The 23,736-nt window shown below is 39.4% G+C and overlaps 1 protein-coding gene and 1 long non-coding RNA gene across 5 annotated transcripts in view; both read right to left on the bottom strand.

The window, feature by feature from the left end:
* Positions 1 to 1,244: 1,244 nt before the first annotated feature.
* The window catches only part of LOC135254139 (uncharacterized), a 159,722-nt gene continuing 137,230 nt past the window's right edge, over positions 1,245 to 23,736 (bottom strand). The window contains exons 2-3 of the long non-coding RNA XR_010329768.1: positions 3,497 to 3,670; positions 1,245 to 2,971 (exon numbers count right to left, since the gene is read on the bottom strand). This is a non-coding gene — a long non-coding RNA (uncharacterized LOC135254139). The remainder of the gene's footprint in view (positions 2,972 to 3,496; positions 3,671 to 23,736) is intronic.
* The window catches only part of LOC135254129 (MAP7 domain-containing protein 2-like), a 108,205-nt gene continuing 98,481 nt past the window's right edge, over positions 14,013 to 23,736 (bottom strand). For 3 of the 4 annotated variants that reach the window (XM_064334108.1, XM_064334109.1, XM_064334106.1), the window contains exons 10-12: positions 18,885 to 19,050; positions 17,193 to 17,445; positions 14,013 to 14,678 (exon numbers count right to left, since the gene is read on the bottom strand). In XM_064334108.1, coding sequence (XP_064190178.1) covers positions 19,036 to 19,050 — 15 coding nt within the window. In that variant the 3' untranslated portion in view covers positions 14,013 to 14,678; positions 17,193 to 17,445; positions 18,885 to 19,035. Of the gene's footprint in view, positions 14,679 to 14,715; positions 16,976 to 17,192; positions 17,446 to 18,884; positions 19,051 to 23,736 lie in introns of those variants that run through there. The other variant, XM_064334107.1, reaches the window with a different exon arrangement.

The raw sequence follows: 23,736 nt of genomic DNA, 5'->3' as shown, positions 1-23,736 counted from the left end.
TTTTATTTCAATTATAAATAAATGGAATTTGGAATAACCAGACCCCTTCCAAGATTAGTTCCGGAATTTTTATTTCATTTTCTCCATAACTTAGGTGGGTTTTCATTAACTGAATTAATCCACTGGGAATAACTTTGATTAAAGAGTTAAATTGTTTGAAAGGCAGTGGGAAATTATATTGGGCCATAAATCTTAGATAAAAACATTTAAGATAAAAGATAAAACATTTCTTTCATTGTCAAGTAAATCCATTGCAAAGTTGATATAGGGAAGTATAATGATTTGTTCCTAACAGTGATGAGACTGTTATTCCATAACAATTCTTTGTGTGGAGAAAGATTGTGGAGGAAACAAATCTTTATATGGATCATCATGGATTATGGGACATCCTTGGCGCACACCTTGCTTTATACCAAATCTCTCGGATGTATTCATGTTCAGTATGATATAACTGTTTATGTCTCTATAAAACATGCTTACCACCTTAATGAATTTATCTCCAAATCCAAAGGCCTTTAATGAACGAAACAAAAACGTATGTTCGAGGGTGTCAAAGGCTTTGCTGATATCAAAAATAAGATAACAGCATCAGAATCCAAAAGGCAAGCCATAGGTTAGAGCTTATATGTCATCCTTTCATAAAGCCTGTCTGGGTTTCATTGATAATTTGGTGCAATCCTTTTCTTAATCTTCTTGCATAAACAAGAGCAATTAACTTATAATCTATATTTAACAAAGTTATTGGTCTCCAATTATCAATGAGAGTAGCGTCTTTGTGAGGCTTAGGAATCAGTGAAATTAATCCCCGTTTCATAGTTGTAACCATTTCCCCCCTTTGAATGAATTCTTGAAACATTTTAAATAAAGGTTGTTCTAAAATTGCCCAAAAATGTAAATAAAATTCAGCAGAAAGACCATCTGGTCCAGGGGATTTTCCTTTTTTTATTGATTTCATTGCCTCCCTTAATTCATCTACTGATAAATTTGAATCACACAGTGAATTAAATTCTCCATCAATTTGGGGAATATAATCTTGAATATGATAAATAAAGTCTTCAGAGCAGTTCTCATTAAATTGAGCTTCATAGAGATTCTCATAAAACAAATTAACAAAATCTGCAATCATTTTGGGATCTTTGCATAACACATTATTTATGTTGAGGGCTGACAAAGATTTACGTTTAAAATTCGTTTTTTCAAGGGCATAAAAATAACTTGAATTCCTTTCCCCCTCCACAATCCATTTTGCCCTGGATCTTATGAAGGTTCGTTTTGCTAGTTCCATATATAAATCCTCCAATTTCATCTGTAATATTTTAAGTTCATCTTCCTGTTCTTGAGATAAGGATGTCAAGTTTATTCATTAGCTCCTTCTCTTTAAGATTTCTTTGTTGTTCAAATTTTTTGCTATGTTTAATGGCTAAATTCCTGGTTTCCACTGGGTTTCAGGATCGCATTACTACAAGCTACTCTGCTCTTGTGGAACCTCTAGGGAGAAATGAGGGGTCCTTGCCCAGCAATCTAGTGGCATCAAGTGCATATGTTTGGATTGAAGATGGCCAGTTGATTTTCTCTGTATTAAATGTCGGGGTAACGGATGTTGCATTGGAACCCCGTATGAGAATAGCAGCTCTTTATAGTGCTGAGGTGTGTGTGAGGTGACCAGACTTCTATACTTTTTCAAAGAGTAGGCCCTCAGGAGGAAATAGTTCTGTTCTCGGAAGAGCAGAATTACTCTGACAATGACATTAAAGATCCAATAGTTGGGTCTAGTAACTTGACACATCATGAGTCTTGTGGTTTATTGCAAGATCAAAGAGCTCATGCAGGACTTGTTGCTGAAACATGCTGATGTTTTTGCTAGGGATAATGATGATCTAGGTTGCACCAATGTCATCCAACACGACATCCCTGTAACAGATGAGGCTCATGTTTGCCAACGCTACCTTAGGCTGCAGCCTATTCAGTATGAGGAGGTAAAAGCACACATTAGACAACGGTTAGAGCAGGGAGTAATACGAGAGAGTTGCAGTCCCTATTCTTCTCCTTTAGTCATAGTGAAGAAGTGTGCAGCCATGAGGATGTGTGTTGATTATAGGCAACTAAACGCAAAAACTCGAAAAAATGCAAACCCAACTTCCCCGAATTGAGGAGTCACTAGATGAGGACTATCTGAACCTATGCAAGAAAAGATTACAGTATTCCGTAGCAACAAGATAAACCCGACATTAGCCCTACAATATGCCAATACAGAAGTGAAAACGCTGCTCACTGAATAACGAAATAAACGAGACAAGGTTAAAAATTAAAATATATGTCATGTCATTCTACAATCAATATCTGGGACTAAACATTGAATAAATATACAATCTTACCATTGATTGTACGCGTAGAGATGTCCCTTTTGAGACTGAGTGGTCATATATTGTCTTGGACAATCCGTTCGTGAAATATACGCACATTCGTGATGCTAGGGTAGGTTACCTTCAAAAATAGCTGTGCGTAATACCACACCTGTTGTTTACGGCGTCGTCGCCCTTTTTAGTACAATTTGGATTGATTGACAATTCATTTATTCAGTAGGTGAGAGTATAAGTTTTCTAACAATGTATAACTTGTCTGTTTTGCTTTTGGAATAGCATTTTATAGGTCAGCGTAACCAAAAATTTTCTTATCTGCCAATGTCTAAATAAATAATGCGGTAGGCTACTCTGCGCGCAGCACGCAGGTCGAGAGTTGATATTTAATCTTTAGTTTTATTTTTTCTCAATGTTGTAGTTATTATTTGAAATGTGTATTTATGTGTTATTATTCTATCTATCTCTGAGGCGCTCTGAAATGTGCATTCTCTGCTAAGCTGAGTAATGGATTGCAGTATGTGTCTGACGCTTATTTTAGTTGCGGCGCGGAAGCGCTGCAGCTCTACATACACGCCGGACCATCTAAATGCTGTTTTATACTTTTGCGTAGTCTGCATTGTTTCCGTTGTGTGCGACACTCATAAAGGGCCAAATCATTTGTGCGGCATATTGCACAGGTTGCGCAGGCCACGTAATTAGATTTTGTTATTGACCGTTATAGTTCAAAAGACAACACCTTCGTTCATATTTCCAAACCTACTAAATACTGTACCAGTGACCACAAAAATGCTCAGCTAGATGTAACTTGTTGCAACGAAGACATTCACCTGACAAAAGCGCTTTTAGTCGCATATTTAACGTTGCCTATCGGTTAACTGTTATAACCTGTTAGTCAGAGCCGTATGCCAGTGACCTCATGTCAGCAGTCAACCAATCATCTTTATGGCGTATGCGGGCACTGGTTACTAACTATGCGCTTTACTTTCTTGAGGAAGTATGGTAATATAGTTCAGGTATGCGACTTCAATGCGGCCGTGGTCTACAACTGTCGCACATGCCGCACATTGCACACAACCCCTACACAGACCCATTTTTACGTGTAATATGCATAAGTATAAAACAGTCTTTAGTGTTACGACATAGTAAAGGCCTTTACGCCTAGTGGCTTGGAGACATCCATGGCGATGCAGTAGATATGTTGGGTGAAGGTATATGATCATGAGGACAAAACTATTTAAAAATCACTCCATAGGGGGCGCAATTGTGCCAATGCTTGGACCCCTCCCAACGCCGCTTGCGGCTTTAACCCTCTGGGGTCGAGAGCTCCGCCGGCGGAGCTTGACAAGATGAAATTAACTTTCGTTTCTATTTGGATGATTAACTTCACGTGCTGTTATCATACAGACGCAACAAAAACATTGACAGAAACCTTAGAATCGCGACTTTCCCATGCGCCCATTGGCAAATAATATTAATTGTTTTAAATGTTCCAAATTTGATTAATTAGATCATGTATGCTTCGCTAAACTTTACTCATTACTATGTGAATTTCGCTCAGCAGGAAGTCCGCCCAAATCGCATTCACATGTTAACAACATTATAATTACTCTCCATAGAAGGAGACTAAAGGAGGGGCGATGCGAGATCCATGTCAGAAATGCCAAGTTTGCGAAAGCGGAATAGAATGTCACAAAGTGTCGCCTAATTCACTTCTTTTGAGGTGAACATTTCGTTTAATTTTGGAAAATGGTCCGTCCGGAAGCCGACACTGATGAAGAGCGGTGTCATTTCGAACAGCGAACTGATCCAGCTGAGGATCAACTTCATGCGTAAGTATATTTCTTATGATCATAATGGTAAATATCTGTACTGTATTGCAACGTATCTGTGTGTTTGTAGGAATATCCAGCAATGTGCGCGTTTGTAAATTCCCACACTACGAACGATTCAAACTATTGCATCTCAAAATTATAGGCTAGGCTCTCTGCGTCTGGTTGTGTTAGAAGTATCAGGTAGACTGTATGTTTTTCGATCATATTCGTAATAAATAGCTCATGCCTGGTGTGTAGTGGCGTGACTAGGATTCTAAAACTGATGTCCTTGCACAATCGATATTAGCATACTCTAAGTAAGTTCAGGAAATAGCAATAAAATAACCACTTAGCTAAACAGACCTAGCCTAGTTCAGATTGAGGCATTGTTATTGATGAGTTGCGTGTAGTTTAGTTGGAATATCAGTGTTTATTTAGTTAAGCTAATGTTTTTTCGTTGATAGCTTGCATTATTTGTAAATGTGTGCTGTATTACATTCTCTGTGTGTTTGTAGGAATATTCACTAATATGCGCGCTTGTAAATTCCCACACTACGAATGATTCTAACCATTGCTTCTCAAATTATAGGCTACCTCTCTGCGTCTGGTTGTGTTTGTTTGGTTCTTTGTTTGTATATGATGTCACATTTCATAAATTTTGTTTTCATTAGTTAGTGGTTTGTCCCTTTTTTGTAAAGCACATTTAATTTTCACCTGTTGAAGGAAATGTGCTATATAAATAAAGTTCGATTTGATTTCACATTTCCTAACAATTTTGTTTTTATTATATTTGCAGAGATGTTGATCAGGAAACACGGCCTAGTTCACCACTAGCTAAGAGGCCAGGCAGACGTTGCAAGAGTACACCAGTCTCATCTCATCTTCCATGCAGTTTACTTCAATAAATGTTCTAAAATCAAAAGTTGCCTTTGTTTCTGTCTTCTAAATGGCTCACTGAGTCTTTGTCTTAGTGGTGGGGAGGCATGCGGCCAGGTGTGAATAGCCTACTTAGCTGGCAGGTATTCCTACCCAATGCATATTCATTACAGAAAGGCCATTTGCCCTCCCATTCTCACCTGTTGTTGAAAAATAGTAGTCACAACACTAACTTTTAGCAATTTATTTTATATTTCTCATTGGATTTGCTAAAATATTTTGTCATCTTTTGATACCCAAGACCTTGAAGAACACATTTCAGTGACCAAAAGTCTTAGTCACAATTGTTTAGTGTGTTTTATTACAACATTCCTGTGCATGTTCAAAACTACTGTTTACAGTTTGTGTGTTTTTAGAGCAGTTTACAATCCACACATTATTATGACCTACTTACTGCTGCCATATTGTTGTAGCTGAGTTTGTGCTGAAAACAAAGATATGAAACACTTTGGAATCACTGTATATAAAGTTGATGAAATTTACACAAATGTCAGAGCATCGCACAATCACCGGTGTGCCTCATTTTACCCTTAGACCCCAGAGAGTTAATTATTCTTATTTTTCTCCACTAAAAGTGTCTGAGGCTCAGCAACCATAAATCCTAGAGCAAACAAATTTGGTAGGTGGGTTCCTATGGCCCCTCATTACTCAGGCACTACAAATCACATGTCGGCCAGATGGTGGTGCTATAACATGCTTAAAAGGCCATAACTCCCACACCATAAGTCAGATGAACACAAAGTTTTATCAACCTATGCATCTGAATGTGCTCTACAACTTTACTATTCGGACCACCTATGTTATATTGTTCGCCATATTGTTTGCCTGCCATTTTGATATTTTTATTTGCGGCGCGGAAGTATTCTCCTCTGAATGTCTGAGGCTCAGCAACCATAAGTCCTAGACCAACCAAAATTGGTAGGTGGTTCCTATGGCTCCCCACTACTCAGGCACTACAAATCACCTGTCAGCCAGATGGTGGCACTATAACAAATGTTCATGCTTAAAAGGGCATAACTCTCACACAATAAGGCAGATCAACACAGAACTTCATCGACCTATGCACCTGAATGTGCTCTACAACTTTGCCATTGGGACCACCTATGTCCGGCACATTGTTTGCCTGCCATGTGGACTTTTATATTAGTTGCGGCGTGGAAGCGCTGCAGCTCTACATTTAAGTGTTATGAAATGCCATCTAAGTTCCTTTACGGCAAGCTGCAAAGAGACATCCATGGCGATGCAATAAGTAATCCGACACTCTCTGGTCTAGTTTTTATCAGTGAGGGGAGGGTCTGAACATCGGGGAAGCAATGGAAGACAATGCCAGCCAGAGTGCATGCTAGGCTACTAAAAGTTTGTTAGTGAAGGCTTCTTGAGAGGATGAATAATTACTTTTCTTTGCCATGGATCAATTTGAAGACAATATCGGGGGAGTTCGTTTAGTCTTTGAATCCGTCATTATGCTGAGAAATACTAAACCATTTTTATTGATAGTATTTGAGTTTCTGTGCAAACGCGTGAAAACACGCTGGTATAATAATATAACATAATAAAACAAACTTTTGTCTACAGCTGCAGTTTATGCTGTAGTCTGCCAATGTCAAAATAAATAATACGGTACTCTGCGGACAGCATGCAGGTAGCAGAGATGGCCAGTTGATATTTCCTTTTTTGCTTTGTTTTTTTCAATGTCGTATTTATTATTTGAAATATGTATTATTATTCTATCTGTCTCTGATGCGCCCTGAAATATGCATTCTCTGCTAAGCTGAGTATATGTGTCTGATGTAGAGTTGCACGGTATACCGAAACTTCAGCACTTTTTCGGTTCTTAAAAAAAAAAAGAAACGGTTCGGTATTAGAATTTTCCGACGTTCGGTAAAATGTAAAAGCCAGGGAAATTTAACTCCCGCATTACTGATTAAGAGGATGAAAAGTGTAATTTGTCATAATCTTCGCTAGATGTTAGTAGCAACTAAGGTAGCCAAGTCAGGTGACGTGCGCTTCTGCATTCAGCCTCATTGATACAGCTCATTGATACAGCGCAAGCTTGGACTCAGTTCACTTCAGTAGCAATAGGTGTTCTAATTTGAAAATATTTTATTATGGGAAGATGCTGTATTGTTACTAAAATATACTGTTTCAAAGTCAAATTGTCAAAGTGTTTTTATTTGTCAAGTGCACAGTATCACAAGGTCATTCTGAGCAAAGAAATTCTTATGACATGGTAGGCAGCAACTACGTAGAAGCAAGACAGCAAAAATATCAAAAATATACATAATATTAAACATTAGCAGCAGTACCAGCCTGTACAGATGGGGGATATGGACAATGAGAATAGGAGTATTAAATATTTAAATATTAAACATATAAAGTGCAGGAGTGCTGATGAATATGTGCATTAGATTGTGATAATGTACATTGAATGTACATAGGAAGTGAAGGAGCATACATAGGAGGTCATGTGATCAATGTGATCCCTGAGATTAATGTTGCTGGTTGAGAAGCCTGATGGCCTGGGGGAAAAAACTGTTTGTGAGTCTGGTCATCCGTGCCTGGATGCTCCGGTACTGTCTACCAGACGGCAGCAGCGAGAACAGACCATAACCTGGGTGGCTGTAGTCTTTTATGATTTTCTGTGCTTTCCTAAGGCATCGTGTGTGGTAGATGCCTTGCACAGAGGGGAGGTGGCAGCCAATGATGCGCTCCACTGTCTTCACCACCCTCTGGAGGGCTTTGCGGTCAGCAGCGGAGCAGCTGCCGTACCAGGCAGTAATGCAGCCAGTGAGGATGCTCTCAATGGTGCACCTGTAGAAATTGATGAGGGTTTTGGCAGACATGCCAAACTTCTTGAGTCTCCTCAGGAAGTATAGGCGCTTTTGGGCAGTTTTCCCTGCTGCGTTTGATTGCCTGGACCAGGTGAGGTCATCATTTATGACCACACCGAGGAACTTGAAGCAGGAGACTCTCTCCTCTTCAGCTCCGTCGATGTGAAGCGGTCTCTGTAGGCGGTCTCATCGTTGGTGGAGATGAGACCCAGGATGGTGCTGTCGTCTGCGAACTTAAAGATGGCGTTGGAGCTGCGTGTGGCCACACAGTCGTGTGTGAACAGGGCGTACAGGAGGGGACTGAGTACGCAGCCCTGAGGGCCGTTTTTAGATCTATTTAATCTAAGATTTAAGTGAAAGACCTGTTTAAAGATTATTTAGTTTACAATTGTTTAATTTTTGAAATATATTTAATATATTTTTCTATTGTTTAGTGTTGTAACACTATGGGCCTATGCTTATTAATATGTTGAACAGGCTTCAACTTAAAGGTTGTTAATAAACAGTGAATTTGAAAATGAGGTAAACCCTTGTGGACATTACGTTTCTGATCTATTAAGGTAATTTCAGGATCGGTAGGTAGGCCTAGGTACAGAGTATCGAATCAGTATCTTTCAAGTGTCAAGTATCGTTTCTAGAGCCCGACCGATATGGCCATTATTTGACTTTTTTGACGACATAGGGATCGGCAGTTATGCATTTAAATAAGTATAATAAACAAAAAAACATAGATTATTTATCTGTACTTGTCTGTTCGAATGTTGTAATTGCTGTTTACTAGAATTATCCAGTAGAGGGAGCTCTAATACAAGTGTGAACTGCAGCAGCTGACGCGCTACTTCTGTAATAAGACGTTTGTCACTTGTGCCTCATCCAATATTCTCCACTGCAAGACTTGTCTGCACAGATTTGATTGCCGCAATAAAGGCATGTATATTTAGTGAAAGTTTTTGATTAAATGCGTTTATACGACCACTATGTTTATCAATCCTCATTATCAAGCGAGCGAGCTAGCTAACATATTTGGTTCACTTTAGCAAGCTAGCTGGCTGGCAAGCCTTTATGAAGTGGCAGTGGCATGAGCAGCGTAGGATCTACATTTCCAGAGGACATCGCTGTATTCTCAAATAAATAATCAGCCAAAATAAAATGGTGGTTGAATGCATCACATTTGTTTTTTATCTGAGATAATGATATTAGCTACTATATGATATTAGCTACTATACTTCACTCTAGTGTGTTTCTTTTGCACCTCTGCACCTTGAACTAATGCACTTGTTGTACGTCGCTCTGGATAAGAGCGTCTGCTAAATGCATGTAATGTAATGTAATGTAATATGATGCTGTGTCAATAGCCAACGCGTTATTGCAAGCGAGTGTCATCTAGTCACTCATTATCATTATCGTAGCAAGCTAACCAGACAGTAAAAATGCCAATAAAACACTTTTAACGTGGATCAGTTTAAGCAGTTTAAGTGTTATCTAGGTTTGTCCTGATAACATGAGAGAAGGGTTGCTGTTGGCGAAGTGAATCAACCAACAGTTAGCGCGGGTAACCTGCACGAAAGCGCATTGTAGTTTTTTTCGCCACCAAATTCTTATGGACAAGCCTCACGTTACGTGTTTCTTCCAGTCAATTTAAGTTTCATTTGACGTTACACTTGATTCACTCATTAGCTCCGCTAGATAAAGTCTTACTCTTTGAGATCATGTAGTAGGAATAAAATAAGAAAATATAATTCATTTAACTTACTAAGAATAAATAATAAGAAATAATGAGGCTATGTCAACAGCTAATGCGTTATTGCAAGTGAGTGTGTGTCATCTAGTCACGCGTCAGAGCGCATTGTAGTTTTTTTCACCGCCAATTCTTATGGACAGGGAAGCTCGCTAGATAATGTCTTATTTTATTCCTACTACATGATCTCAAAGAATAAGAAAATATAATTAATTTACTGAGAATAGACACTAAGAACTAATAATAACAAATTAATAACAACAACAATAATAATAATATTAATAAAAATACATGTTTGAAACTCGAAAACTGATTTTTTAAAATTAATTTGTTTATAGATGGCTGGAAAAGAGTTAAAGCAACGTGTGGAGTTATTTTGAATTCACACCACTTGGTGATATTAAATAAAATATATATATTAACATCTTTTTTTATCTATCAAAAAGTTCTTTGTGTGTTTATTTTTATTTATTTGTTTGCTTATAAGTTAAATGTTCTGAAATATAGAAAATTTGATAAAATATAAGTTTTTCAAATTGATTTGAAAATGTTGCACTTTTTGACAAAATATCGGTCAAAACATCGGTAATCGGTGGGCTAGGACTCTCCAAAATTGGGATCGGCATCGGACCCAAAAATCTGGCATCGGCCGGGCTCTAATCGTTTCAGTATCGAGTATCGTGATACTAAACCTGGCATCAGTATCAAAGTCACAATTTTGGTGACAACACTAGTCTGACGCCTTTTTTAGTTGCGGCGCAGAAGCGTTACAGTTCTACATACACGCCGGGCCATCTAAGTGTTACGACATGCCATCGAAGTGTTATGACATAGTAAAGGCCTTTAAGGCAAGCGGCTAGGAGACATCCATGGCAATGTAACAAAGTAATCCGACAGCGACTCTTAGCACAAAATTTGCCTTAAGTCATCAATATTGTATACAATCATCATGATATTCAGTAAGATATGTTGGGTGAAGGTATATGATCATGAAGAAAAAACAATTTTAAAATCGCTCCATAGGGGGGCGCAATAGTGCCAATGCTTGGACCCCTCCCAATGCCGCTTGAGGCTTTAATTGGTCTTGACTTTCAGTCATTTTTCCTTGATTAACAAGTCTGCCAACGATCTGAATAATCCATTTGTAGATAAACAGTTTCCTTCGTCACACCATGCAATGAAGATCAAATAAATTCTAAATAAATTAAAAACTCAAAAATTCTATCTAACCTGTGCTCGTTCAAATGACAAAATCTGCGTTTTACAGATCTTTGCCATGAACATTTATGGAGTGTGTACGTTTATCCAGTTTTTAATAGGCTAATGTCGACTGAAATGTGCACAATTTTGCGATACAAATAGAATGTTTTCCGTTTTCGTCTAAACTAATTGAGGAGAACTGCTTCTATCGTATTCAGTAATTTGTCATTTCTAATCAAGCACAATAATTAAAAACAAGTTGACACCAATAATAACGTTAATCAGTTTAAGGGATTTTCTGCCCGCCATTTTTCAGCTCCGTCACTAGGGCACCCAGTGGTTTTCTTTCACATAAAAAAAAATAACTAGCACTTTGCTGTAAATGGTGAGTAGCCTACATAAAATTTGGACGTTGGCTCTTCTCCATTGCTTTTAATGGTCTACAAGAAAATACAAATAATTCGAAATTCACGCCTGCCAATACTTGGTAGACTTGTTAATCACTGCTGACGGCGTTAATTTCTACTTGTTTAACATGACTTGCGAAAGGTTAGCTGGCGTCACCCAGCGAGCGAACATCACAAACGGCGGCGGTATAACAGTGATTGTGGCGAAAACATTCTTCGGTGAGAACTTGCTAAGTTAACAGCAGCTGCAGTTCTACGGGACATTTAGTGCTAATACGTGAGCTAACCATGGCTAGCCTACCTAGCTCTGGCAACGTGGTACTAGTATGCTAGCTAAGCATATTCTCTGATGTTTAGCTGAGAAACATAAATTGAAGATAACTGAACATAATTACGTTATTAATTTCATACATATAACGCGATGAAATAACACAGTATAGTCACGGATAGAGCTCCGTAAACATTTGATAATAAATTCTAAAACATAACGGCAGACAGCCAGTTTACCTCAAGTTCGTTCAGCAACCAATTTAAGTGATGCCGTAAGTGAAGTAAGCTTGAAGTTCTATGGCTTTTTCGACTGTCAATCACACTATGAACAGCTACGGGAGGGGTAGAGTGAGGGGAGATTGCCCACTAGTTAATCAATCGCGGATCGTGTCGTTCTCTCGGACGGATAAAAAAATAAAAATAAAAAATGCTAAAATGGGTCGCCAAATATACTTTGGCGGCCGTTAATATACCTGGGCGGCCCGCCCAAGTAAAGTCAATGTGTGGGAAACACTGCAGTACATGTGACAATGTAGCCTAAACATTGCTCCTTTCCTTGTAGCTAGTAGTGCCGTAACAACAAACTAGATCAATTAAAATGTGTACTATGAGGACAAACCATACCCAATGTGTACATTTCATTTAATGCAAACAAAATATCAAATGTAACTGAAAATGTAAATGAAATGTGTTGAAAACTTGACAAACAATACACTAATCACTAATAAACTGATGTAAACATGAAGGGCTGTACTTGCAACAAAGTCAATTCCAATCATTTGATGTGGATGGGTGCTGTGGATCTCCTCTTGGGTTCAGGCTGCAAAGGTGATGTAATGGGAGAGTGGATTGAAAACTAAATTTTTTCCATGACAGGTGTTTTATTTCATAGAATTCTATAGTCCAAATCTTTGGTGGCAGGCCAACTTGGTGATCAGGTGAGTGGCAAGTTGGTAAAAGTTTCTCCAATGTCTTTGAAGTTGTATCTGTTAAAGGCTGATTACATTATACCTATCAATGCAAAGTGTGCATGTTTTCGGTGGGTTTATATTGATAGAAATCGATGATGCAATGGAACCCCATGTGGAGATTGGGGTTAGTAGGTGATGGTGTTGGGGACACACACGATTTTATCCGTTTTTACATTATTTTTACACATTAGTGTACACCACTGACGCACAGGAGGGTAATGGCTAAACATAATACTGAAGGTTACCTCTCAGGATAGTGCAGGATGCCTCCTCCTCAGTGCACAGGGAAAAAAACAGTATCACAAACACAGTGAGATGAATCTTTATTGTTCATTTTCTGCTCAAGCACAATGTCCATGCATGTCTACAAGAATCACGCTCTTATGCAAATGCAATGTGCTCCTTTTTTTTAAGAGATTCAGTATGTTATAGTATATCTTTCCTCTTAGCGGAAACTTTCTCTTTTTTATCTGATTCTGGAATACCTGAGAAGCACTGTGCTTCTGTACTTAAAGCAATCCCTTTCCACCAGAACTTTAAAGAGTAAGAGAACAAAACAAGTACATACAGATGTGTCTGCGTGCTAACACATACGGTTTCCTACAATATGGTACAAAGTGAGCTACAGAATTGGACTAATGCTTACAACATAATCAATCATCATTTGCTCACCTGTTGGGTATATCATTATTTGTGTTTAATTAAGTGTCAGACAAAGGAATCACAATACGGCACACAGAACACACTTAAGAGGGCTATCCACCACTTAACTTGGGGTTCTAAATTATTGGGCTTCAACAGTTAATTGAATTTGACAGGAAATAAAACGTGCTACACTCCCAAAAAACCTTGATTTGCAAAGTCGATATCAGGATGCTGAGCTGATTTTGTCAGGTACACTGTTGTTACGGAGGTTACATAGGCCTACTGAAAGCTGTCTGCAGAACAGGACACATGGCATGTGTCTCTACAGATGTGTGCTGGGTAGAGCTTTTAGTCAGGTATTACTCCTATCTAGGAACATCCACACACTGTATCCTGTCAAGAGGGACCAAAGTTTCCTTAAAACCAGTGTGGGTACAAATGCAGAAGGTGTACTGTGGTGCTTTTCTAAGATTTTTCGTAACACTAGTTATGCTTACATCAGTTGAAGCTGATATACCGAGAGACAGAGCAAATACTAGATAAGTCTTTACAGTAATGAAATTGTCTTGTTTTGCATGACATTATCTAGTTCACCATACACTACTAAAAGTCTTGAGAGAATAGCGCTGGCTTGTACAACTGTGAGTTATGGGCACTATCGCTGTGGCAAAACATATCTGCAAACAGACAAAAACACTGATACTATTTTTTATAGACCATTAATAAAAAATGTACTCCCGACAGAACACTGCGGATGCAAAAGGGGGTTCAGTCCCCTTGTTTTCTTTTGTGAGTGCTGCCCTAAATAAGCTGAACAATGGATCCCACAGATGATTTGGGTACTTTTTCCTCTAGATTAAATCTTTCGCTATTTGGGCACAATTCTGTGGAATGATGCTGTATACAGCATCATTCCACAGAATTATGCCCAAATAGGGACCATGAGAGATAGAGGCAGTGTAAGGAGAGAAGTCTGACTATTACAGAGGTGGAATCAGGTGAGAGGTATGGCCTTTATAGAGGTTAGGTCATTATAGAGACAAAGCCAGGAGAGAGGTGTGGCCATTACAGAGGTGGAAATAGGAGAGAGGTGTGGCCATTACAGAGGTGGCAATAGGAGAGAGGTGTGGCCATTACAGAGGTGGCAATAGGAGAGAGATTCAGTCATTACAGAGGTGGAAATAGGAGAGAGGTGTGGCCATTACAGAGGTGGCAATAGGAAAGAGGTGTGGCCATTACAGAAGTGGAAATAGGAGAGAGATTCAGTCATTACAGAGGTAGAGCCAGGAGAAAAGTAGGGTTTCAGGGGAGTAATGTACACACGTCTAGTACATTTCATTTAAATAAAGGTCAATGTGGAGAACATGACCATACACCCAACACTCTCCAGAGCAAACCATGGATCTTTTCTATTGCTGCTTGGGGCAGAGGGCTAAACAATAGGTTTCTCCCAGTGATGATGCTGGTGAAACCATCTTCCTGTTCCTCTGGCCTCAGAGATTCAGCATTCTGCAGAATAGAGAGGAAAGGGCCACACAGTCAGTGTGTGTGTGTATGTGTGTATGCGTGTGTGTGTGCGTGCGTGCGCGTGTGTGTGTATGAGAGAGAGAGAGAGAGAGAGAGAGAGAGAGAGAGAGAGAGAGAGAGAGAGAGCACTTTTTGCCAGTGTGTATGTAGTAAGCCAGAAAGAAAGAATTTGTGTTCTAATTTATTTATAGTCAGGTACAGGCAAGCTGGATAGATTTCATTTCTGAGTGAAGCAGCAATCCACTTTTTCGCAGCTGTACCAATTGCAACAATATGCTTTGAGTGAGCTCTGCAGGTATTATTGAATCATAGCAAAACAGACTGGATGCTGACACCATGTATTTGATTTTGTGTTTGCACACAGCTGGCTGCTGGCAAACAGGCCGGCTGGTTGTGTGCGTGTTTTAAACATTGGAAGTTTTTATTTTAATTTTTTTACTTTCTTAAAAGTTTTAAAGGTTTTCATGCAGTGTAATTAGTTGCATGGATGCCTTTCTTAATGGACATTTCCACCAAATAATAGTTGCTTCCTTAGTAGTAAAGGTAAGCAGTTTCTATTTAATTACTGTTAAAACAGTAAAGGTAGGTGTTTTTTCTTCTTTGAAATCTTTGAAGCTTTGAATGGAAAGCATCTATGAACAGGGTTGGGTTGTGCTTTCAGGTTCAGGTGCTTTCAGGTTCAGGTGCTTTAACACTAGAAAGGCTGTTTTTTTACTACATTAAACCGCTCATCCAGCATTACAGCATCAGTTTCAGCTCCCACAGTGACATCATTTCAAAATATTACAAGCGCTAAAATTTATAAAACAAGCAAAACACAAAATGGAGAATGTACTTAAAGAAATACAAAATGCAATATAAAAAAAGTTATTTCTTCAGTCATAACAAATTCTGCTTGCTTCTCCCTTATCTTTGCTATTGCTATTTCGATTGAGCTTTTACATATGTACTGTCCCTCTCCTCTTGCTTATCAATTCCACAGGGAAGGCACAGCTTTGGTTGTTTGTGTGAGCAAGGACAGCACACAAGTCAATTTCATTTCACGCAATTATCTTTAGCCTTATTCCAACTGCATTTGCTGACCTTGCCCTGCATTTTCTTCCCAGTAGTGTTGGGTGTACGAGGTAATGCTGCGACCGTAGCTGTTTAGCAGCAACCCATTCACACCTGGGTATCAGCATCTGGTACCTATTGTCGGGCAGAGGAGGTTTCGAAAAAGAAAATGGCACCAAATGCCTGTATTTCTTTAATGAGTTCTAACAGCGCAGTTATTTTAAGCCCAGCTATTTAGGAAAAGGCGTGGAAGGAGGAGGGTATTGCATTTGCGAGTTTAACATAATTTGCATTGTAAAGTCCAAACACCCGATGGTATCAGTTCTGGCGTTTCTAATGTTAAAGAAGGTTTGGGTGCTTTAGATGTGGATCAAAAAATAACTGAACTGCGCACCACTAGTGTTCACATGTTTTAAAAGAGTGTGTGAGGAATTAAATGAACGAGTAAATAAGTATTCAGTTTCAGACTAGCTGTCCTGCTGTGCCAGAATTCAACCACTATGGTATGTCAGAGGATGATGTCGGAGGATGTTAAAAATTACACAAACATTGCACATATGAATGAAACAAATTTCCTGTTTTTGATAATGAGGGGATGCAAACACCACTAATACTGCATAAAACAAAGTAGCACAAACTATTAAATAATTTAATTTCATAGTCCAAACCAACACAAACATAAAATATAAAACAGTAGAAATAAAATGAAATAAAATGTCCCTACTGTTGAAAACAGAAGGCCTCCTTTAAATCTGGTACAGATCTGAACTAATCACTTTATGTAGTAGGTTTTTTCATGCTTGATGAATTGCATACAAATATTCCTTGATTGCTTAAACGATTATCAATTATGAATGCTACGTACAATGTGCCATTAAATCCCTAAGAGTGGCTTCAAAAGTGCTTTTAGTTCTAATCTCTGAATCATTCCATTATCAGTTTGCAGTACAGGTATGATTATTTCATCCCGTTTTACAGCCAGGACTCATGAATGATAGAGAAACACTACAATCAAGAAATAAAATGTTATGCAGTACCCTACAGCACAGTACATCTCGCAAACCCTAATGAAAGTGTATCATGAAAAGTGTGGACTGTATTAACTAGTAAATGTTGAATGACCCACAGTACAGTCTGTAGGGCACCCAGCTTTCAACCGATATACAAATCCCTGTATTTGGGGTTCAGTTCTCTGCCATGGCACTTTCGGTGCTGTGATTCTTTCTCTGTAACAAAGAGTAAAAATATATGAGGGTAATATGCTTATGTGAGACTTGTTTATTGTCTTATGTACTTTTTGTGACAGAGAAAGAGAACGTGTCATATTGCAGCTGCTTTGGATGTACCATGTATTGTATATAATTTGTAAGAACAAAAATTTTTAATGGGTGTGTGTGTGATGCATGCATGTGCACAAGACAATGTGAGAAGGTGTGTTCTCACCTAGTTACTGGATGTTCAGCTTGTCTGAGGGTGGGATGAGGTCTGAGTCTCTGCCCCAGGGTTGCAGAAGCTCTTTATCAGGTTCTTGTTGCAGTCACCCAAGGTGTGGGCAGGAGCAAGTTTGGGGTAGTCCACATGACCCGTCAGGTCCAGCAGGTCCTCCATGGCGCTGGTGTTGTTTGTGCCGATGGTGTGAACCTCATCCACAGGGCTGAACTCCAGGATGGAGATAAGGTCCTCCTTAGAAACAGGGCTGTAGAGCAGTGGAGAGGAGGGAGGGGCTACAATCAGAGGTTGCCACAACAACCTCTTTCGCCAAGTGGATTTTGGAAAAGAACTTGTCTACAACTAGGGATGGGAATCGAGAACCAGTTCCTGTTGAGAACCGGTTCCAAGTTGTCCTATTCATTGGAATTGTATGCCTCCGAGCTTATCGATTCCGCTTATCGATGCCAGTATGTTTTTACGACAGCTGCGCATTGCAAAACAATGATGTAACGCCTTGGGGGAGGCACGCACGCAGGCAGCACGCTGCCTCTCTCAGGTGTTTGTTTTGGACGGCAGCTGTCACAACAAATTTGATGCAAAAATGAACCAGGTGACGTACTGACATGGCTACACGTCATGTAACGTGCAAGTAGTTAGCTATCTCCCTGGATATGAATTACATGTTTTTAACAGAAAATAAAATAATAAATGCGATTTTATCCATGGAAATAGCTATACAAAAAGGCAAAATAAATGTTGTGGTTGCGATTGCCATTGTACATCTCAGAAAGAAATGTCACTGAAAAAAAAAAGTTTGCTCTTTGCAGTGGTTTGGGCTGGAAACAAGCTATAAGAGCAGGATATGCACAACACTGCCTACTGATTGTAGATAAGATCGCTGTGAGGATGCTTTCCATAGAGGATTTCAGCTGCATGCTCCCATATTATTGAAAATGCTGTAGTGGTGCGTTGTGTTGATAGAAGCATACCGCTGGCTAGAAGCTAGCTAATTGTTAAATAGTCTACTAAAGTAAGTTGACGCTGAAAACTTGTATGTAAGCCTACTCTTTTTACACCCAGAAAATGTATCAGGCATCGATAAAGGAATTGATAAAGAATCGGATCAATAAGCAGAATCGGTAATGGAATCGGTATCAATAAAATCTTATAAATTCCCATCCCTATCTACAACCTAAATCTACGGTTGATTTTTTTTACATACTTTTATTTCCTATGAATAGCAACTGACAATGTTGCCAACTGTGGATAGTTTTATTTTTTTTGCCAGAACTACAGACTTTTACATGTTTACAAAATAGGTCATATTTTATTTTAAAGTACTTAGAAAATCTATAACAAGCATATTGTATGTTTATCATACCAGAGTGCAAAAAAGATGTTAAATACCCCCAGTACATCATGGATGGTCAGCACTGGTCCTACAGAACCACAGGGTACTATTGTTATTCAGCACTTTATTGCTCAGTTAAAACAGTTTTCTCACTTCAGTTACATTGGTTGCTTTAAGGTTAACACAAAAACGAATGCACCCTGTAGCCTTCAAGGACCCGCAATGGCAATTCCAGCTCCAGATACTGCAGTCTCCAGCCCTAACCCAGAAAACGTCTGTCTGCAAAAAGCAGTTTTTTAAAGCTTACTTGCCCATTTTTTTTTCTCTGAAGAGCATGACTGTGGACAGCTCACCTCACGTCCATGGATTGCACCTCATCGGGAAATTCATCCACACCACAGCTCTGCATGTGCAGGGGGCCAAGGTTGTTATGGGCCGTAGACAGAGGGGCCAGGGGAGCTGCAGTGGCCTTCATCCACGTGCTGTGTCCACCCACCTGTCCATTCACCTGTACAGCACCTGCGGAATTGAGACAAATACATCACTGATGATGTTGTAAAAACCTTGATGTCTGAGCTACATACACACTGCCATTTCCAAGAGAATAGACATCATGGCCCTGCAGAGAAAGAAGCAATGTCCAGACTGTTGAATTGTTCCATAATAAAATATCAAAAGATAAGAACACTGAGAAGAGTTATGCTAGAAAGTACGTAAAAAGTACATGGAGCTCAGATTCTTCTTCTGCAGTGCCAAAGATAAATTACTGTATAGCACAGGGAGCTGCAGACCGGTATCATTGTTAGTGCACTGACAAGAGTCAGCAACAAGTTATTGCTGTTGTGAGTCTCATTTGGTGGGTGGGTAAAATGGGATGAAAGGGAGGGGGGTATAGGTGGTGTGATTAGAGTGATGTAACAGATGCGAGTTTGGGTGGTGTAGCAGGTGCTTTTATTCAAACATCAAACCACTGAGACGAATGGCATGAATAAAAACTTTTAAATGTGCATATTTAAAAACTTCAATTAATACCCTGGGCAGGAGATCTGATAATGTATTTACTGAATTTCTCGCCTACAGGTAGCATATTTATCTACATTCTGGTAGCATCATTGTGAAACCACAAAGAACTTGTCTGTCTTCTCTGTTTAGATGTTTAAGCAGTGGAATATCTATGAAATTTTTTCTTTTCTTTTTGCCCCTTCTAATCATGGGGCCTATTCCACAATGCCTTGCAGCTAATCCAGTAGAAATTTCCAAATGTAATGTTACCTGATATCTTGCTTAAATTTATTTTCAAATTGTCTGTGGTGCCACACTGATAACCTATTAGCTAGCCACTGGGGCGTAATTTCCACTGGGAAAAAATCCAGTTTGTGTCCCCCCCCACTTTTTAAACTGCAAAAATCGTGCTTAATACGCTACTGTTTGGCCAGCCATCAGATTCTGGCTGAGAATGTGAATTGAGCTGCTGATTGTAAGGCCCTGATATAGCCTACTCCAAAAAATTGCCACGGACGAGTAACAGACACGGACAGCCTGCCTACGTGGTTCTATAGTACATTTTGGCGTCTGTGGACGCGGACGTGTTCCACGCATACGCACTTGAAAAATTGCTCACTGAATGAGGAAGCGGCAGTTCATAAAAATGAAACGCCAACAGCAGTTAAATTTTATGTCTTTCTTTGGAGAGGGGATGAAAAGAAATAAAGGAAATGTGAGTTGGTTGATTAGTGGTTGTAAAACAGCATGATTTTTCTATTAACTTATGTAACTTAAACCTTAAACTGCAGCAAGTATCTGTCAACAATGTATGAAAAGCAGTCTCTCTCGCTGCTAGTTTACTTTAACATTAGGGCGTTTTTACACCTATAGTTTGTTTGCTCTGGTCCGAATCAGTTGATGAGTTTGTAAACTTGGAACGTTTTCCCCTTGGTTCGGTTTCTTTTCACACAGAGAAAAATTCTATATCGTATATGTTTGTTGTGATTGAAGTTGCAAATGAAACATTATCTCTCGATAGTGCTGCAATAATGTACCATAGATCTGTCAGTCATATTCTTCAAAATATAAAGTAAGCCATTTTTTCTAATGCATATTTAGTACTATTCTGGCAGAATTTAGCATGATGACCAACTTAATTATTTCCCGGATTTTGTTTTGATTACCGTAGTCCCTAAATGTATGTAGAAATGGGATTCAAATCGCATTTTTTTTTCTGGGGGAGTACCCCCAGACTCCCTGTTTTATTGTGTCCCCCCCACTTCTCAAACCAAAGTTATGCCTCTGGCTAGCCAGCTACAGCACCTTAACTGGGCTGGCATGGAGAACTGACAAACCACTTGCCCATTGCTAAGGTGATGCATTTACTATTACTGCAATCTATTTTTATTAGTATATTTATTTTTACGTGTGTGTGTGTGTTTGTGTGCATTTTTGCTTTTGAACTATGTGCCTTACATTTTGTTTTTATGAGTGTGAAAATGTCTTAAAAAATAAACAAATAGCAGGTGTAGCCAGTTGATGTACCTTGGGACCTGAGTAGAGGAGAAGGGAGGGAGTTCATAAGGAAGACTGGGGATGGGGGCTCCAAAGCTTCTTTCTGTTGCAACAAACAACACACAATACACACTCAGTACCACACAACAGGGCCAGTATGAACACACTAAATAGCATACAACACAGAAAGTATGAGACAAATGTAATGCATAAAATGGCCAGTATGAGCACACAGTTGGTAACACACACTAAACAGTATATACACACGCACAGTTTACTTGCTACCTCCACAGTCTCTCCTTCCAGGTTACATAGGGGGGCACAGTTTCAAGGCCCCACAAACTCTTAATAGGTATGCCCATGGCCTGTCTTATCATTGCTACAGTGATGACACCCACAACCAACTATGGGGCGACGTAGCTCAGGAGGTAAGCGGTTGTCTGGCAGTCGGAGGGTTGCCGGTTCGATCCCCCGCCCTGGGCGTGTCCCTGAGCAAGAACCCTAATTGCTGACCCTAACCCCTAATTGCTCCCAATGAGCTGATTGGTACCTTACATGGCAGCCTTTCACCGTTGGTGTGTGAGTGTGTGTGTGAATGGATGAATGAGAGCCATCAATTGTAAAGTGTTTTGGATAAAAGCGCTATATAAATGCTGTCCATTTGCCATTTACCAGATGAGTATAGACATCTGAAACACTTAGCATACAACTACTTCTCTTTACACCACAGACTACTAAGTTTGCACAGAGGAGTGGAGTCAGAGGATGGCCTGTCATATGTGGCTTTGACATGCAGTATACAGACTTTTTCTAACAGGACTGTCCATCAAGGTGGAGCTCAAAATGATAGATGGTAAAAAGAATCAGACTGTCAAAAGCCATCAAACAGGTGATTGCTGCAGACAAAAGTCGTTGCCCACTCTCTCACCTGACAAGGGCAGGACACTGACATTTGGAAGAGGTAAACCATGGGCTCAAAGGAGCAGCAGATTTCACAAACATTCTCAGAAAATTGTGTCACTGTCACTACTGCCCATGAAATTGTGATGGAGGTAGACAAAAGTGTACAACTCACAGCGGACCTAAAACCTGGGTTTCTAGAAGAGATGTTAGACAAATATGACATTGATGCAACTCAAATGGAAGCCTTGTTAATTCGAGGTACTGGTGGAACCACTCATACTGTCCTGTACCAAAATGGAACTGGTGATTGACACCCAAGCCCAGACACTGCATGAAAGAAGAAGGGGAGGAAGATGAGACTGCAGCTGACACATCACAATCCTCTAAAAAGACTAAAAGTTCTCTGGGAAGCTTCCTGAGGAAAAGTGTGCCAGCAGCCACACTCATTGCTGACCCAACAACAGCAATGATGATGAAGGCATACCTAATGGAGTATGTCATCAAAGGAGAGGAATCAGTGGGCATATTCTAATCGCTTATTTTATCTGTCCTTGTCTTCTTGGTCCTGGCATGATTTAGAAATCAATCAAGGTTTGCCATCTTTAAAGGAGTACCATGGTGATTTTCAAACTTTCTCGGTTTTATGTGCTATTTGCACAAGAGGCATTGAAGAAACACAATGAGTAAAGTATTAAATATGTCCCTTCTGTATTTTTGGAAAAATATGCGTTTTAAATTTATCGTCCTATTTTCAACCGGTTGAGAAAGTTGTCAACTTGGTGCGTCACGAATACAGTAACCACTCCACTTTCCACGCTCCGTAAACCCATGGATAACTCGAGACCCATAGTTTGCGCCGCTCGCTTACAGGCAAGACAATGCAAATATTTGACTAACGTTAGGTTCACTTAAATTAGAGTGCCTTTTAAGGACTATTAGATTATTTCTGGTTATATTCATTTAGCTAGCTAGCTAACGTTAGCTAGCTAGGTAGTTTGCTTTCATAAGGCAATGTTATCGATAACGTTAGCTAGCTAGTTTGCTTTTATGAGGATATTATAGTTGTGCTTTTATCTTAACTTGGCTAGCTAGATAGCAAAAATTATAATTGGATATAAGTCAACGTCCTTACCTTAGCTATCTATCGATACTTGATATACTACTAAGCTAGCTAGCTTGTGAAAATTCAGTGTCCCAAAAAGAGTGCGTATCATGGGGGTAGCTATGGTAATGGGGCACGGTCTGTCAATCATAGCTAACTGACAGTTCTCATTACCACGCCCAGACGGTTCAGGTGAACTTTTATAGTGGGAAATTTAGGCTTAGAAAAACAAGTTTTAAAGTACATTGAAATGACTGAATAATAAAAAAATTATGCACATTTGTTTTGTTGTTGCCTAAAGACAACTGGGAAGTGTCACGTTCAACCACCATGTTACTCCTTTAAGAACAGTCCTATCTTTCAAATGCTCCTTGGAGGAGGGAAGAGCTCCTGCAAAATAATTCCACGAAGATAAACAAGTGCATTCTTTGCATAAGTATTTTTTCAGAATATGTGACATAAATGATCGCCCTGTGGATCCACCTCTTCACATCTGCCATGTCTGTAAACTGGCTCTTGAGATTGCAAGGGCGTTCCATTTGCCTAATACAAGTTTCCTTGATTCTTCCATCCTGATGTCTTTTTCTTGCATCCTGTCCTTGTGTAGGGTGGAGCTAAGGAGTGAGGAAAGGATACAAACAAAAGATGCAAGGAGTGAAAGTAAGCGATTGGAATGAGTCCAATGGCTTGCAGGAAACATA

This window comes from Anguilla rostrata, chromosome 4 (genome assembly GCF_018555375.3).
Source record: "Anguilla rostrata isolate EN2019 chromosome 4, ASM1855537v3, whole genome shotgun sequence".
NCBI lineage: Eukaryota > Metazoa > Chordata > Actinopteri > Anguilliformes > Anguillidae > Anguilla > Anguilla rostrata.
This window is presented reverse-complemented; position numbering and strand designations above follow the sequence as displayed.